The 18,525-nt window shown below is 37.6% G+C and overlaps 1 protein-coding gene across 1 annotated transcript; it reads right to left on the reverse strand.

Annotated features, from left to right (window-relative positions):
• Window positions 1–204: 204 nt before the first annotated feature.
• On the reverse strand, window positions 205–11,462 carry STAMBPL1 (STAM binding protein like 1). The gene is made up of 10 exons (XM_054382277.1): window positions 11,379–11,462; window positions 10,298–10,515; window positions 8,899–8,974; window positions 7,442–7,537; window positions 5,787–6,141; window positions 5,096–5,220; window positions 4,105–4,242; window positions 3,377–3,489; window positions 1,831–1,930; window positions 205–261 (listed from the first exon to the last, which is right to left on the reverse strand). Exons 1-10 carry the CDS (start codon window positions 11,460–11,462, stop codon window positions 205–207), a joined length of 1,362 nt encoding a protein of 453 aa, XP_054238252.1.
• Between the last annotated feature and the right edge of the window lie 7,063 nt (window positions 11,463–18,525).

Consider the following 18,525-nt stretch of genomic DNA (forward strand, 5'->3'; position numbering starts at 1 on the left):
ATATCTGTTTACAGATTCAGGGGTAATGCCACTGAACTCCATCTTGACAGAGCAACAAAATAACTACAAAACAGGCTAGAGCAATAAATATCAAACCATTCAATTTAAAATGTATAAATATAAAAGTCATTTCTGAAAATGTAGGAAAACCAGGAATCCATTGTTCTGTTTTGGCTGTTGGTATAGTAACATTGTCGACCCATATCACCTCAGGTCCAGCACAATTATCTTTATGTCCTTCCCGACCACATGGGTACATGGCTGCAGAAGAAGTCAGAGAAATCAGTTTCAGTAAAACATCAAATGAGGGTTATAGTTTCCTTTTAATTTTCTGAGCCTGTTTTATACTATGCCCATCTATCCAACTTTGATTGTATCTGTTACTGTGCCTTATTCACAGGCAAACCTGACACAAGTATAGACTGCTGAATAAAGCAAGGACTACAACATCTGACCAGAAATAAATTTCTAAAGAGGATATTCTTTAGTGCTTAGCCTGTGAAACAGATCCTAGTTCTGTGCCATCCTTGATGTATCACAGCATAGACACCTGAAATAAAAATGGAAGGTGATGGGTGCTGCATTAGAACAGGTGCATGGGGGACAGCAGCAAGGAAAGTGTGAACCCTGTTCTCTATCTGCAGTGGCTTCAGATGTGTGTCTGCCAACACAACTGATTTTTAAAAAGTATTAAGGACTGGATTGTGTCCATACTCATGACTGTGTTTAAGTAACAACTTGTACTGGGCCTGTGGAAAATAGTTTTCACCTGAGAACAGATGCAGATTAGGATTGGCTTAGTCAAGTTTAATAAAGCTTCCTGTGTTATCATCCCAGATATTTTTTCTACAGCAAATGCAGCTGTGATCTTACTGCTTGGAAGATCAATGTGTTTTGGGGATTGTACTTGAAAAGATATGTGTTTGATATGTGATACCAGCAGCATGTCTAATGATTACAAATGAGCTCAAGTGGCCAGTAACATCATCAAACTAAGTCGGCAAAAGACCACTGAAAAGAGCTCACCTGGAACAAAAGTCTTAAATTTTTTTCAGAGTTTCCTACCTTCTCATTACCCCTACAGTCCATGATGAAAGACTGAAACAGAACAAAACAATCCCAACCCTTCTTCCTATTGAGGAATAATACTGACATTGAGTAGAAATAATTTCCAGTCTCTCCTGTCATTACTTCTCTGCATTTAATCATTTTATTTTGAGCTATGTGAGATGCTCTGTATTTGCAGTGAGCTCCATTTTTTTAAAAAAAATTAAATATTCAAAGATAAAAATTGTTGTCTTCCAGGTAGCAGTGACACTTCTGATAATTCTGATTGTTCAGTCATACTATGCTATTAAAACATCTAAAAGATATGGTAGTGACTGAGAAAGGCTTATGAAAAAGCCGGGGGAAAATTATGGGCAGTGAAGGAAACGGGGGCCAATCTACTCCTTGCTGCAAGTTTTAGTAACTGAGGTGTTCTGTTGGGGACAATACAGTTGGGGAGGTGAACTGAATTCCTTGTTTAAAAACTGAAGAGCTCAGGAATTATCTCCCTGTTGAAACAGCAGCTTTTGCTTCTTCTAAAAGCAGGTAACTGCCTCTGGTTAGCCCCTGTTTGAATTATGAATAGTAGTGTAACAGTCAGCTTGTGTGCTTATGCTATTGACTGCATAGGTAGACTCTTGATGTCTGCCTTGGTAAGGACAATGAATTAAAATGGGGGAAAATGATAAAGACATCTAATCTGAAGCACGTATAACTTCTGTTTGCAGCAGAACCATGGGCAACAATTTGAATAGTCAAAACCATGATGGATTATATACTTACGTTAAATAACCTAGGGTCCTTTGTATGTGGATGGAATCCCTTCTTTTTACAAGCAGAAACTTCTAGCATGCCAGCATTAGTAAGTCTGAAGATGCCAGTGCTGGAAAGCAGAAGATGAAATTCCTGTTACATACTCCTCCCATAATACGTGTCCAAGATTTCTCATACAAATTGCTTAACAGGACGACAGAATGGTAATCAGTGACCTCCTATACACAGGAGCCAAGGCTGAGTTTGATTCTTACAGGTATTTGAAACCAAGGGGAGTTATATTTTTATGAAGGAAGAGATAATGAGGGGAAGGGGGTGGAAAAAAATATCACAGTACCAGTGCTTTTCCCATTATGCAGGTTAGTCTATTAAAGGCTAAGGCTAATTCATACGGGAATAGATGCAACCCAGAAACTTAGGTGTATTTCACTCACTGAACTCTAGAGGGGCAACTTAAAAGAGAACAGCCTTAAAGCTAGCTGTGTAAATGATTACTGAGAATACACATCCTCCCTTTTTAGAAATCCCCACACTTCTATAAAGAACATTAAGAGCTAATAAACTACAGGGCAGCATCACCCGATTAACACATATATGATAGATAGGAGTAACAGGTTAGAGGTGGTTACAAGGTACCAACATAAACCATGAAAGAAGTTCAGAAGGCCAGATCTGAAAGAGGTCTCTAGACATGTTCTAGTTTTCAAAGTTTACTGCTTGCGCACTTGTATTTACAGTTCTGCTACCTGAACGGTCCATAAAGGACGTTAGGCAACCAGAATGGGATTCACAGAAGTCATCTATGGCAATAGAGGCAGAAGGCCAGAATGAAAGGCAGTCTAAACAATGGCCTTGACATGCCAAGCACATCAAAATAGAATCACAAAATTGTTGAGGCTGGAAGAAAACTCTGAAGATTGTCTAGTCCAACCCCTGCCCTGTTTCAGCAGAAATCACCTTGAATGCATTGACCAGGACCACGTCCAGTCAGGTTTTGAATACCTCCAAGGAGGTAGACTTCACACCCTCTCTGAACAACTTGCTCCATTACAAAACTTCACATTAATACTTACACAGTTCCATTTTTTTCCAAATACTTTTCTTTGCGTTTTTTGAAGTACAAAAATAGGACCTTATTATGAGAAAAAAAGAAGTGATATCCCTCTACTCCCCAAAATGCAATTTACATGTCATCCTGGAGAAATACATTGAATGCCTCCATTTCCTTCATCAGCTAGAATGAAGATAGATCTCTGGTAGAGCACTGACAATGAGGTCTCCACAAGAAGAATTCCTGTCATTACTACTCAGTTGAACAGAGTATAAAACACTGAATCAAATTTAAAATTTTGGGCTAGGGAGGGAGGAGAAAGAAGCAATAAAAAGTACTGTGCATAGAGACTGACTGGAATGCAAGTCTAAGCACCTTAAAAGCTCCCAATAAAATATTCCTTCCTTACATCCCAGCTGACATGTGCTGTTTGCATATCATCAAATTGCATGATAAGGAGGAGGAGAAAGGATCTAAACATTACTTAGAAAAATCAGAACTCACTCATTATGCTTTGGTGAACAGACAATTGCAATGGCTTCTGGCAACATTAGCTGGTAAGAACAATGAGTATGAAGATCAACACTGGATAAGAATGCAGTTTGTGTTGGATGTGTCTACAAAAAGAAAAGGAAAACTCAACATCATGAAATATTTCTTACAAACCAAGGCTGACATACATTCAAGAACAACAATTTGTAACAAGTGGAAGTGTCAACTTCCCCGGGTTGTTTTCTAAGTTCCTACTAAGTTCTAGATTCTACACTGTTAGGGTGGCTTTTCAGCACAAGTTTTATGGATGCACATTCACAACCAGATGTACAGCAGTTTTCTGATTGTGGGGGAATGAAGAAGCACAAGACAAGGGGAAATGACTTGATCGTCCAAAAATCTCTATAAGTAAAGTTTAAACAACACAACGCCCTCCCCCTCCCTGAGTTTTGATTACAGTAGAAAAATAAGTGGCTTTAGAATTAAAAATACCCCTACATCAAAATAAACAAACTTTGCACTGGCAAATTGTGTAGGCCCATTGTGTCAAGAGAATGCTTCAACTGCATTAAGAAATACTCATCTGTAGAGAACCTTAGTGCACATTTACATCACCACAGTTAGAACTGAGCAAATTATTTTGGATTATTCCAGTTACTCCTTTTTTTTTGTTTCAAGGTTTTTTTCATATAGTGTGAAGATCTGATATAGGAAAGTCAGTATCTATGAGTCATACATACATGTATCCATCCCAAAGTGAGAAGATCATACTGATCCTGAATACCAAATAATTCTTCCACGTTCTCCATGTCGCAGTAGTCTGGTCCTGCAGTTTGCTTTGGCACTATTACATGGGTAATAGTAAATTCATTATGTGTCTGCAAAACAAACATTGACTGGAAGTGGAACAAATGAACTGATGAATGAATGTCAAATCAGAATCTGATAGCTTCACTGATTTCACAGTTGCTAGACTGACTTACACTGAAAATATGGATTAGTATTTTATCATGAAAACATGCAGGTTAGTATTAGTTACAACATGAGATTGCTGTATTGAAAGACTCTCAGGGATCGCTGTGAAAAGGATGTCCCTTTAAAACAAAAATGTGGAGAAAGAGGTTGAGAATAGTCTAAATATTTCCTGTCAGACTTGGAACCCTACTCTTGCTATTCTTTTTTTTATACAATTTAAATCCACTTGAACATCATCTTGCAAAATCTTTGTATGCCAGCATCAGCCATGATATCTTTCACTGCTCTGAAAGGATATTGCTATTTAGATCAAAGGAGAAAAAAACCCAACCAAACAGAAAACTTCAGCCTGAAAATCAGATGTTCTATTCTCGATGGATTTTCTTCTTTTTTTTTTTGTTGTGCTACCGCAAATCTGATGACTCCAGTAGATTCAGTCTTTATCTTTCATTGTTCTGCAACTAAACCTCACTTACCTTACATGAATGCCAGAGAATGTACTCGAAAAAGCCTGTATTGTACAGCATGCTGAAAAACCTGCTACATTTTGTAATGACAGCAGTATACTTTCATTACAGGTTTCCCCAATAAGGCAAGTCCACATTGCTGAAGTGATCACTCAGGTTATAATAGCAAGTTAATTACATTAAAGAGTAATAGTTTAGATCTGCTTTTGCTCTGAAATCGACACTTTACAGGAAATTACACCACTTATCAAATTAGTCTTCCCATACAAATGTAAGGATTAAACGGTACCAGTTTTCCACAGAGAATTCCACATGTCTCTATTCCTCTCACAGTATTTGCCTCTGCTAGCAGCAGAAATTTGTGACAGAGATCTCTGGGCAAAATGACACCTCTGAGTGCTTCAGCCAGTTGAGCTAATGGAAAACAAACAAACAAACAAACGAACAGGAGAGATAAAAAGACATTTGCAGCTTACACAGTGAAGTTCCCTAAAATAAAGAAATACACACAGTTGCAGAAAATTAAATTGAAATAATTATACTTACCACATCACAGATTTCTAATGAGAATAAATCTACAGCACAAGCAAGCACTCACTAGCATGCCCCCGAGATGACAGTGAGCTGATACCATTTCCCAGAGGCCACGGCTTTCCAGGGTGAACCACTGCAGATTCTGCCTCTCTTCCCTTGAAGTCCATAGTAAGATTCAGACCTCATTTGATAGGCTCAGTTTCTAGATCACTTATTAGTACTCAGCTGGAAAATGTGAAACTGTGCAACCAGTCTCCTCTCTTAAAATAACAAAACTTTGTGGAACTGTTGTGTGTGCATAAACCTGTTCATGCTTATTTCACCATGGACACCATCACAGTGAATACATACACATGCATATGCAATATGTGGACTGCTATAAGCAGCAAATAGGTAGATAAAATAACAACAACAAAAAATAAAATTAAAAATATTTCTGCACTTACTCTGAACAGCACTTAAAGTAGCTGCTGGCTTTAAGACCCGGTTTACTGGAGATGAACGTCCAGTGCAGCCAGATGTGCCACTCCTCTCTGTTTTCTCAAGGAGTGCAGTAGATAAGGAATTATTCTCCGGTATAGAAATACAAGATAGCATACTTCCATCTATCTGTTCAGACATAACCATGCTCTCTTTGATTTTCTGATCTCGAGCTAGTTCTTGCTTCTTAAGCTGATCCTCAAAGAACTGAAACTGCTCTGATTCAATCTGCTGTTGCCGCATATGTGCGATTCGTTTCTTCTCTGCCTCTATTAGCTTTTGATGCTCCAGCTTCTTCAGAAATTCAGTTTTACATTTGTTCTGAAACATATGCAAAACAGTGACATTCTCAGAACACTAAAAAAAAGTGACAAAAAATTAAGGGAAAGAAGGAATCTAATTGTTTAATAAACCCATTGAATCCTGTTAACAAAAATTACATTTTGGAAACTATTTGCTGAACTGTCAAATACACCTATATCCCCAAATGGAAGAATATGGAAGAAGATAGAGTAAATAAACAATTCCCAACACAAAGCTTCCAATCTGCAAACCTGTGGTGCTCTGTGTTTTTACTTCAGGAGTGATAGCACTGGCCTCATTTACCCCTTTACAATAAAGTCATTAGAAAAAGACTTTTCACGAGACTAGACAGAAGTGCAAGCCCTTACAATTTTCAATGCAACATGAGATCTATGAGCACAAGGTTTTTCTGGGTAGATTTCATAACCCATGTTCTTATCTGGTTTTGTTGCTGCTGTTTGGATAGGTTGGTCGACTTTATCCTGCTACTTTCTTTGCTCAGCTTCCCCTGGATTGCTTAACCCAGGCTTAGTGTATAGCCTCCCCAGCTTCTGATATATTAGGTGCCTTCTCCACTCTGGTCTATGCCCTCTTGCTACCATGCCACCTGCTGTTTCATGAACTGCAAGGAAGCCTTCAAGTTTCAACAGCCCTTCCTACCCTCTGGTAAAGGAGAGCATTGCCCATCTTCAAAAGCAAATCAAAACAGAGCAAAATAATTTCTTCCACATTATGAACAAAATAGATCAGGAAAGAAAGCCTCATGCCAATTGGTGACAGAAATACGGGGTGTGGGGAGTTTTGTTTTTTGGTGTTCTTTTGGTTTAGGGTTGTTTTCTTGTATTGGGTTTTGTTGTTGTAGTTTTTGTTGTTCCTTTTGTAATTCCCTAGGTCAATTTTAAGAGAGATTTTTTTCAGTGACTTCAGCACACGAGATGCAAATATTTACAGTTAATTAAAGCCTCAAAGAGGATCAATTCAGACTTGAGCATATTTGGAGCCAAGAGACTTTGTACACATACTCATGTCTCTGAACAGTATCCTCTTTATAAAACAAAATCAGAGTGTATCCAAGACTATTCAGATATTCATAGACTATTATGTAACTATCACAGCACATTTATTTCCAAATACACACTTGCATGACTTATTTAAAATGACCAACTGATTAGATTCTGAGAAAAGTCATTCCAGCAGCCTGTGACATGATTACATTTTTACAGAACTCTCAGAACTGTCATTTTACTGCTTAATTTTCAAGATTTATATGACAGAAAAAATACGCATACTGAAGATTTAATAACCATATAAAACTTACTTTGTTTTGCATGTATTCTTGATATTCTAAGTTATACTTTTTTAAAAGATCTCTCTTCAATTCATCTGTCCTTGGAAATGCAACCTCCTTCAATTTCTTTGGGGTGGGGGAGAAAGACAGATAGGTTTATTTTTCACTTTTTAAAAGAACCACCTGGAAATTAAGCTCAGCTACAATATAGACTTCAAAAAATACAAAGGAATAAAAAAATAAATACTACTCTTCTCCCAGGAAAGAAAGGAATATACACTAAATCATCAGCTTCAGAAACTTCTATAGTATGCTGATTTCAATAAAGCTGTATTATTTTTTGTCAGTGAAAGCTGTGACATGACTACTACTCTCAACGAAAAAGCTGTCCTTTTTCTAGTACTCTGCTACCTCAGTTTTAATACGTGTGTGATGATTAATGTTTTTGCTAGGTCAAACTTTCAGTGTTTCAGGTAGGACCATCACATTTTTCTCTGTGATGCCCTGGACAGACACTGAATATGCCCATTTCTAGGTGGAAAAAAAAAAAAACATTAAAAACGTATTTGCAGAGACAGCTACACACACAGCTTCCTGTGACAGCCCTGGCAGATAAAATGATTTTGTTTTGTAAACCAAAAACAATGCCCAGTGTAATCTTCTGATGCAGAGGCTACTACAAAAATCATTCAGAGGCTGTAGGCAAGGGAGGGAAAGAGACAACATGCATAATCCTACTGAGCGCCACAGGAGGGAGCATAATGTTAGATGCACTTTGTCAGCAGGGATATTTTCCTGGATTGTAGGGCACTGTCGAAAATTCTGCATGAAGCATTTAAGCTTTGAATATAACATTATTCAGCTTGAACAATAAAGCAAGCATGAAAATATGGCAGCATGAAGCAAGAAACACATGATTATTCTTATAATTCTCATTGGGCAATAGCAGATGCTTTAAGCTCAATATGAATGACGTATTTGAAATTTCCTTTGCATACAAATGGGGGGAAATAATTGACAAAATATGAAGTAAATACATATTTAATAATAAACAAAAATTCCTCTGGGTAAACAAATACTGCACAGATGCCAGTAATGCCACACATATCTCTTTCCCTGTGTTTGCAAGAGTCAGTTCAGACCACTATCCACTCATGTAACTGGGATAAGAATCAACTCCAAGTACAGTTAAATTACTGTATTTTTAATATGCAATCATTCAGAAGCAGATGTACTTGGGCTTCAATCTACTGATTTAATCAGAGATCATTGTTGTCTGCCTTTTAGAACAATAATCTAATTTCTAGCAACGATCAAGCAATTGAGCCAAAATAAAACATGAATGACTCGTGGAGAAAGGTACCTGAAATTCAAGCCATGGTGGCTACTGCGGGCTACGTGTGAACTCAGGCGAAAAAGACTGCTAGGAAACAATGGACAGATTCTGAGAGAAACACTTTTTAAAGGCCAGGAAACCATCATCCTACCTTAATAATAACCTGTTTTTCTGGTACTGCACATTGGTGATAGTCTCGATGATTGGGCAGCTTTTCTACAAACAACCTAGAAAATAAAACATGCATGTGTTCACCTCAGTAGCCAGAGTCATATCCACAGGAGCTTTTATGTTGCAGAAAAATCAGTTTCACATAACTGTTAAACACTGAATTCCAGATGACTTGGAGCAGGTTTCTAAGCATTTGTTTAAACTAACACTTAAATTCTTGTATAGACTTGTACAGGACAGGTAGGGTAATAATAGATAATTTTCTACATCCAAATATGTTTTAGTTTTCATTAGTAGTGGGTTGGGTTACTAAAAAAGGAGTAACTAGAAGCAGTAATTGGCTAGGGTAGCATTCTCTACCCTACCTAGTGTTAAATAAATACTGTTCCTGCTGTCCATGGATGAAATGCTGAATCTGGATGCTGTCCATAATACAGCACTGACTACCATTAAAGCAGTTATATTTACTAGATCAAGCTGCAGAGCTAACTGCAGTATTATTAACCTACCCAAACATCTAAATTACTGTGACACTCAGCTGTACAATGTTCACTTCCAAACCTTCTTTTTAGAGATACATACATTTAAAATTAAGTAAAAAAAGGAAGATTTGGTCTGATTTTTAGAGTACAAGGAAAATAAGGGAGGAGGAAGGAGGTCTCCTGTTATAAAAATTGTAAAACACACATATGAAAAAAAAAAAAAACAAACCACAAAACCAACCCTTTCAGAAATAAGAAAACAAACCAATCAACCCTGCAGCAAAACTAGGTACTTAAAAAGTTTAAATCTGCCACTGATATATTTTTTCAGCTGGTGCTTTTGAGAGCTGTAACGAAGGCTGCCCAGATTTGGGGATTTGGAGTGGGGAGATTAATCATACAATGAACACAGACTGTAGATTTTGTGTTTACTCCTGTAAGAAGCAGTAACTTACACTTACTTGCCTTGGGAAGGAAAATTACTAGGAGGCAAAAGACCAGTAGAAGCGCACAGACTATAAATAATAAAAGGCTCAGAAATCTTATCTAAGCATTGCTTTTTAAGCCATGTGCTGTATTTAACCAACAGATTGACAAAAAATAATCTCTGTGAAACAGTGCTCATAGTATAGCTTGGCACAGTAAATTTAAACCTCTCTATAGTAGGTTAGTTCACACCCGGCAGTTAATAGATGGATAGGACTCCCATACTAACAGTTGAGATGAAAACATAACAAAGCCTGTGGTTAGAACAAAGACCTCCAGAGAACAAAGCTTGCTGCAAGAACACGCCGAGCAGTTCTCTTCTAATCTAAAGGGGTGTCCTCTTTTCACTGCAAGTTTTCATTGTAGTTTACTCAGAATTATAAGCTGTAATAACCACAAATGGTTTCTCACATTATGAACTTATTATAAAACACGAAAGCATTCTCCAGGTTTCCCTCCTCCATATAGACTGATGCCATTCGCTCCATTTCTATTCCAGATCTGAAGTAACGACGCGGAGTGATATCTTCATTGATTGTGATACTGCTGCCCAGCTTGCTTAAGGCACGTACTCTCTCTTCTGGGGTCACAGAGATGTCTGTATGGTCAGGAATAGCTACTAGCTTTTTCTGTAAAAGAACAGAGAGGTTAGCAAAGAGAACCAAATTACTAAGTTTCAATTTCAGTAAGTGATCTCATTCAAGAAACCCGTATTTTTTCTCAGAATCACATTGGTTTTCCCACTGCTAGCCACAGCTGAAACAATCCAACATGTTTCTCAATTGTGAATAAACTGTGACTGCAATTACAAATAAGATCCTACCCGCTCCCCCAAACTTCAAACAAGAATCAAGATAAAGTTAGGCAAATACCTGCTGAAATGATCAAAAGAAACAAAATTTTTCTTCTTTAGAATCACCCACACATGAAATTCTACAAGGTTCTGCTTTAATTTTTTGAAATAATTTGATGGCAGGCCTGAATACTCAGACTTCTATTACATTATGAGGTATGACTGCTGGGTATAGTTAGCTAACAAAGAGCAGAAAGTTCTGCTGGTCAGTCAACCGTTGACTTCAAATGTTCATTTCCAGTTTCAAACAAGGCAGTTAAAGCCTACGAATCTAGAACTAACGGTACTGAAGAAACAGTAGAGCTGCTTATTATCATCTCTACCTTCCTGTTAAGTTGCTAAACAATCGGTTATTCCAAGTGTTTCCTCTGATGAAAATGTTTACTCTTTCTATTCAAAATGTTCAGTTCAACTTGTTAAAAACCTGATCGCTGAAACAAGCTAAAACCCCATAAACCATGTATGTAGAAATAAAATAAATTCCCACAAATTTGTCAGGCAGAACATGAGAGGAACTGGCAGCATGCAGCAGAAGACCCTTGTAGCAGACCACCAATACTGCAGAAGAGCTTTCTGGATGTGTTTGCTATTTGAAAGAGAGGGTGCTCAGCCAGTAAAGCATTTCTTTCTCAGACATACCAAGGAGCTGACAGTGAATGGTTGTTCCATGTTGTTGTCTGTCTGTGAACCAAGAAGATCACTCTTTTCCTCCAAAGTCTCCATCGGACTGCATAGGGCAGAATCAATCCAGTGCTCACTATTTGCAGGCAGGTGTCTCAGGGCTTATTAGCCCAAGGGAAACTTGAACATAGATATGTTGACTGTGGTCATGGGCTGGAAAATGTGTGACAAGTCATTCAGATTAGAAATACATTCAAATGTCATGTAAATGCACCCACGCATTTCTTTGGTATCTCAGTACTTACATATTTAATAATCTAACATTCACCAGGCATCCAGAATTTAAAAGGGGTATGCATGGGGTTTGACCCAACAGTTGTGGACTAGCTGACTGGTTCTAATGTTATTACAGTGAATTAGAACAGAATATAACAAATTACTTTTACTAGAATTTCAAAAACCCCAACTCAAGCACTGAGTCAAAAACTCAGAGGTCCAAGACTAATCACAGGATCTTTGTTTCCTTGAACATATGTTTTGACAAACAGATTTATAAACAGTGTGAATCTGGCATCTTTTTTCCTACTAAACCTGTAGTTAAAAATAAAACTTAGCACACAAACTCATACTAGTAATTTAAAGCAGAGAAAATATTTCAAGCACCATCTGTTCCACCTGCACAGCTTGCTAATTTCTACAACAGTCAGAATACAATAAACTCAATAAATCAACTGATAGTAATTGCTTCTTGCACAGCTCTGAGCAAGACAAATATTTAGACACGCTGTGGCCATTAGTGAAAAAAACCCAACCAACCCCTGAAAGGGAAATTAATTATTTAAATTGCACTGGAAGAAGCTCCTAATGTGGTTTTTCACTTCTGTGCACTCAATCTAAACAGATTTAATCCTGAATGTCAAAGGCACTTCATATATTGCAATAAATATGCTTTATGCTTTTGTAAAAGTGTAAAGAACACATTCAGCAAAGATATTTTCTTAGCACATCTCTCTCTCTAGAGGCAAGAGGACTCTAGGTTGGAGAAAACAGCCCTAATGTGTTTTTAGCTGGCTGCATTTCTCAAGTATTGATTTCTGTATTTCAGTTTTCCACATTTTTTCCTAACAGTATCTGTTAGATCTGTCTTTAATTTTAACCATTAGTGTAACTATTACAGGAAGTACTAAATTAATTTAAGCAATATACTTTCTTTAAAATAATCAGAATCATCCTATTTCACTTGTAAAAGCCCTTACTGGTATACTCATTCCACCTTATTAAATCAATTTTACTCCACTTTGATGTACAACCTCCCAGTCTCAATAATACATTCTTGCTGGACTTCATACCCATGTTTGCCATTTTCTAGATTTTTATTGTGATCATCAGGTATGCCACAGGTCTGAGAATTCAAATGCAAGAATTTAAATTAAGCTATTCAAAATGCTTGCATAATTTGTGTGAGTGTGTGTAGAGAACCATTGTGTGTGTAGAAAGCCATCAACATTGTGGTTGCAGTGCCATTGGAAATAGTTCTCTAACTAATTTAATTTTACATACATAGAGATCAGCTAGGCAGCACAGTCTATTCACTGCTTATTTACAGACTGTAGAAAGCCCCCAGTGAGACTAGAGTAATTAAATATTTTTCTTTTAGCCTGCACTAAGAAGCACACTGCTTCATGGCTAGTTCCACCTGAAACCCTTCTTCAGCTGGGCCAGTGTGGATGCAGAAAGGACAGACCTAAAAGCTTGGCCAGTACAGAGCTCACGTTAGTCTTCTGCCCTTGCAGCTCAGATGTTAAACTGAAAAAAAACTCAGAAGTAAAAATTTTAAAATATTTTGAGAGCCAAAAAGTGTATTTTTATACCATTTACTCATTCATCTTTTTTTTATTCATTTTTTTATTTCCCCTAGAAGCAACTGGCTGATTGATGATAGCTGAACGGAAGGCTGGTTTTAATCTAAAGTATGCATCCAAACATGACAAATTGCTGAATATTTTAGTCATTCCATTTACAAAAAAAAAAAAATGTTCAAAAGTAAAGGGTGCAGAAATGTCTCTGATTCTCTACTTCAATTAGCAGCTCTTGAGCAAGACAACTGCTCTTCAAGCATTTTCCCCTTAAAAACTTTCTTTAAAATCTAGTGAGAAAATTGACACTTAAGAGAACGCTCTTGAATGCTTCCCTATGGAGGACATGGGATATGGATTGTATGCTTCTTTCAACTGTTACCACACTGTGATTACTCTTCAGCCTAGCTGGCAGGCAAGTGGAAAAATGGTAGTGCAGCAAGCTGGAAATAAAAAAGGCACTAATTGACATTTTTTTTGTTTTTTTCAAGGGTCAGTATTCCCAAAGAGGTCTCTGTTAAAGAAGTCTATGGTATGCCCAAGGCGAAATCTCTTTACAGCTGGCACAGGAAGACATCAAGCATTTCTGATCTTGGTTGCTTCTAAGAATATGAAAGTTATAAGTTATTTCAATGATTTATTTTTTTTTTTTTTAGTTTACCCAAAATAGAATTAAAATTAAGGAGAAGAAAAACCCCAGAGTGTAATGCTAGGTATTTTAAAGAGGAGCCATCTGGTGACAGCAGAAACTCACACTTCCTCAAAATTGTGTCAGAGCTTTGAAAGGATGAAGCCCTGTAGAGACCACAATTCAAGCCACAGAGCAAAAGCTTAGCAAATAAAAGAGGAAACTGAGTTTTCAAAATTTACTTTAGGAGCACATTAAAAAAGAGACACTGTAAATAAAGAAGGAGGACTGAGATGAATTTGTATAACTTTTACAAAAATGTCAACAAAGACTCAAATATACTGGCTAATACAGGAGGCAGTTTAATAATAATAATAAAAATCCTAAAAAGAATATGGGTTGTCTCATGACTGCACTTGAATATATTATCCTTAACACATGGACACACTGGCCAGAATTATAAATGATTAAAATACAGGAAGCTGAGCTTCACTAAAAACACCACCACAGGTATCTCTCCCAGTTCTCTGGAATGCCTTTGTGCATCATGTTCCACATGGTTCAGCTTCACAATCACCTTTAGCTGGTTTTACTGCCAAAGAGCTACCCTCACCATACTTCTTTGTATTTACATTTTGTTGACACCAGTGACTTCAAGGCAAGTTAAAGTCACATGGAATTTTAAAATTAATTAGTTCCTCCTCAAATTCAGAATGCAAGAGAGGTGGCAGAAATACAAAGCCAGCAAAACAGACAGATTCACTGCTTTCTAAGGCAGTGCTGTCCCAGATTGATATGTGCTGGCTTTGAAAACGCACCCTACAAGCTTGCTCAGTCCTGATAAGTGGCTCTTTGTCTTCTGGAAGTATATTCATATTTCACTCTACAAGAGCAAAGATAAATTCTCTCTGTGTAGCTGTAACTAATTATATTCAAATATACAAAAAATTATGTGAATATAGAGAACTATGCTCCAACAACCACCACAGGGGAAAAGTAGCAATGCTAGCTTGGAGCTGTCTTACTTAGGCTATCAGAGTGCAAAGTGCTCTAAACTCTAGGAATAAAAAATGTATTTTTCTGCTTTACAATTTCAGGCACTCTAACTAGCTTAGATGGACTTTGATAATGTTTGAGTAAGGAGAAACGTCTAGACATTTAGCATGCATTTCAAGCTATTTCTAATAAATGTTTTGAAAGTCATTATCAGAATGTAAGAATTCAACCATTCAACAGTTAAGAAGCTGTTCTTGATTAACTTGGTAACAGCATACCTCCAAAACCAGTTGTTTTCCTCTATGATCCAGCTTATTATAATATGCATTAATCCTTTGTAAAATCCAGCCTTATTAAATCAAAGGCTTTCAGTCACAGAATGAGAAAAATCAGCATTTTAAATGGCTTTGAAATGAATTCTTTCTGTTCAGGCTAACAAGCGTGCTACCAACTACCAGGGAACTGCAAAGCATAGAGAGCAATTTTAATTTGAAATTATATGTAAACAGTAGTACACATGAAGATAGAGGAAGCATAAAGACATATCAAACACTCTCATGGCTTTCTGAGAGGTGTAACATCATAACTCATTACAAATTCTCCAATGCCCTCAAAGGTCATTGCATGTTGGTGCATTTCAAATAAATGCCAGGACAGATGAATGAGGGCAAGCAAGAGGCCCTCTGCCTGTGCTCAAAGCCTGAGGTGCATGACCCAGCTAAGTCTGCAAGCTACATAACTGTGCCTTGTGCTAATGAAAGGTGGCACACATGGCTGCACAGTAAGGCTTATTAGCTCAAGTGCAGAGGGAACTATTCAAGTTGCAGTTTGTTTGCAATGCCTTGTATGTATGCAATGCCAGCTCACAGTCTGGGCACAAAGAGATTGTATCAGTCTTCCTGCATTCCTATGACAGGCTCTGAAATGTCTATGTAGTGTGATATGTCCTTTGCCAATATAACCTGATTATGTGACATAACTGTACTAGCAAAGACAATGAATCCAAGCAGGACCACACTTTGCCAAAGGATGTACACAGTGACTGGCAGTACCCCAGCAGCAATTGCATGCTCAAACTTTCTGGAGAGGACACAAATAGGAGCTCAGGGTACCTTTACCCCCCAGAAACTAGCTGATTGCAGAGCATGAAACCTGAATTTCAACTCCTTATCATCATCTTAAGGCTGTTTTTCCCTCTTCAGAAGAAGTTGCTAAAATTAAATGACCTTTTTAGTTTTACAAACAAGAAACTTCAGTATTAATCATTACCTTCCACTTTGCAAGGAGTAACTTTGAAACATTGTTATTAGTTACTTCCAAACATTAGTTTACCCATTGTAACATCTTTTTACATTTCAAGGGATTTAGTCCTAACAGGCTGACTTCACTACTGTCAGCAACATTTGTCATGAATATGTTGCATGAAAGAGATCATTGGTAAAATTTTCCAAAGAGTTTTTTTCATTCAAACTTCAGGTTCTGTTATGAGTAACAGGGACTTGGGGCACTAGCAGTGATTTATTCTTTGCATTTTTTTTACATACTGGACTATTTTACAACTACTGATTCTTTTGTTTAATATTTTGGTAGGGCAAAGCCCAGATGTGGTTCCCATCAAAATAATTCACTTCATTGGGATCAAGACTCTCACAGTATATCTAGAAAGATTTGCTAATACAGGAGCTAAAATGTATTATAGTTCCACCTTTTGCAAAGTCCTGTGGAAAGCACCGTTCTGCATTCATTCCACAATATGGGGGAAAAAAATCATATTAATATTGTCACGAGAAGCTCAAGAAGTTAAGACTCTGTTTTACTGTATTAAAAAGTGTGATGATGGCAGAATCCCAGCATAAGGATGTCTCAAACCATAAAAGGGGTCAGTTCTCATTAAAACCGTTAAATTAGCAAGCGCATAAACCACCCTTTCATTGCACATAACCGAATTAAATCATCTCAGCAAACTTGAAATAGGGCACATCCACTGACTGACAGATGATGATAAAAGGATTGTTATGTGCCAGTAAGCTACCCATGATGCAGATACTTCTGTACTTTGAAGTGGATTTTCAAATTAGTTTAGTGAAAAATAGGTTAGAGAGATACAGGCAAATAATCCTTGAGCTCTTTTTGAAACACCAGAGCACATATTGACACAACACGTAATAACTTATACACACAGTTGGTTTTGATATAAAATGAGATAAAAAAGAGTCTAAACAGCAAACTGCCTTCTGTTGGTTCTCTCCAAAATGAAACAGCACATTTGTCTGTCAACATGTTTTCTGAAACAACATTCAGCATTACATCAAGTGATTCTGCTAGTATAGTAAGTAATCTCTTTTGGAAAAAAAACAACCAAACAAACAAAAACCAAATCCCCCCAAATCAACCAACCAACAAACAACAACAAAAAAACCAAAACAACCAATCAAACCAAACCAAAACCATACAATGAAGCACTGAATGTCACGACAAGATAATTTTCTTGTGCAGAGGAAAAACCTCAATCAATCAAAACCAACAGAATGGCATTTCAATGAAAAGAAGTAATGCAAGGAGCCCCTTGCTGAGAATCCCATGTCTTTCAATGGAGAAGCTTCTCTTCCTAGTAAGCGTTACTAAGGTTAGCTCCAGAAAAGCCTTTCTCAGTTAACACACTACCCCTTAGCACCATGGATTCATTTAAACAGCATGGCCAAGACCTCCTCCCAAACTTCACTAGGTTCCAGAGGCAGTTGCTGAGCTATACAATCATGTTTCCAAGAAAGTGGGTCAAGGTTATATCTCACCCACTGTGAAAGAACAGTCCTATCCACCTCCCATCACACTCCCTAGAGGCCTCTCAGCAGACTCTGTCAGTGTTGTAAGCACAAAACAGTGGAAAAGAAAAAACCAAAATTATAAACTCATAGTGACCGAGGCAGGTGCAGGGACTGGGTGGAGATCCTATGGTCTGTGCAGCCATGTCACTAGAGAGGAATGTAGAATAGGTAGAGACCTATTCTTGCACTGAACGGGCGTGGGGTCTCCTTCCTCCACTGATCATCTGTGAAATCACTTAAGTGCTTATGGAACTGATAAAGGAACAATGGATTAACCACAGTCACACCCTCTGCATTCTATATGATTGTAGATATGAGGTATAAATGTTGCCCTGGTTTTGTATCTACAGAAGGGGCAGGAATTTCAATAGCAAACAGCAGGGAGAGATTGACCGTTTTGTCCCCTGCAGAAGGGACGCCTTTTGGGTAAGAGCTGTGACCTCAACCATGGCCAAGTTATTTCCCAGGAGATTTTATGCCTGTAATTACAATCATATTTTAGAGCTATATAGCTAGTCTGCAGTTTAGTGTACTTATCTCTGGCAATTGTAAAGAATCTGCATATGCTGCATGTAAATAAACTGTACTATTTATGCACCCTACTACTTACTTTCAACGCAGCCAGACCTACAGCAGACAGGCAGTTTATGCATCTGGTGCTGGGCCTATAGTCATGGTATTATATATTGAATTGGCATATCTATTCAGAGAAAAGTCCAGCCACCCCTAGTCCCTCTAGTCTCTGAGAGCTGGCTAGAATACAAGGAGATTCATTTCTCACTAAATGTATCCTTTGCTAAATGCAACAGTCAGTTGTGTGCAGACAAGTAGGATCTTCACTTGCTTTCAATACTGAAAGG

This window comes from Indicator indicator, chromosome 7, assembly GCF_027791375.1.
Source record: "Indicator indicator isolate 239-I01 chromosome 7, UM_Iind_1.1, whole genome shotgun sequence".
In the NCBI taxonomy this organism is placed as follows: domain Eukaryota; kingdom Metazoa; phylum Chordata; class Aves; order Piciformes; family Indicatoridae; genus Indicator; species Indicator indicator.

What these genes read in the sequence shown, in the direction of transcription:
- STAMBPL1 (XM_054382277.1), bottom strand. Translation starts at nt 11,462, where the DNA reads ATGGAGACTTTGGAGGAAAAGAGTGATCTTCTTGGTTCACAGACAGAC. An exon ending in AAGAATACATGCAAAACAAA is followed by an intron (nt 6,142 to 7,441) that starts GTAAGTTTTATA and finishes CATATGTTTCAG; the next exon opens with AACAAATGTAAAACTGAATT. An exon ending in TCACTTTGGGATGGATACAT is followed by an intron (nt 3,490 to 4,104) that starts GTATGTATGACT and finishes TTCTTTTTGTAG; the next exon opens with ACACATCCAACACAAACTGC.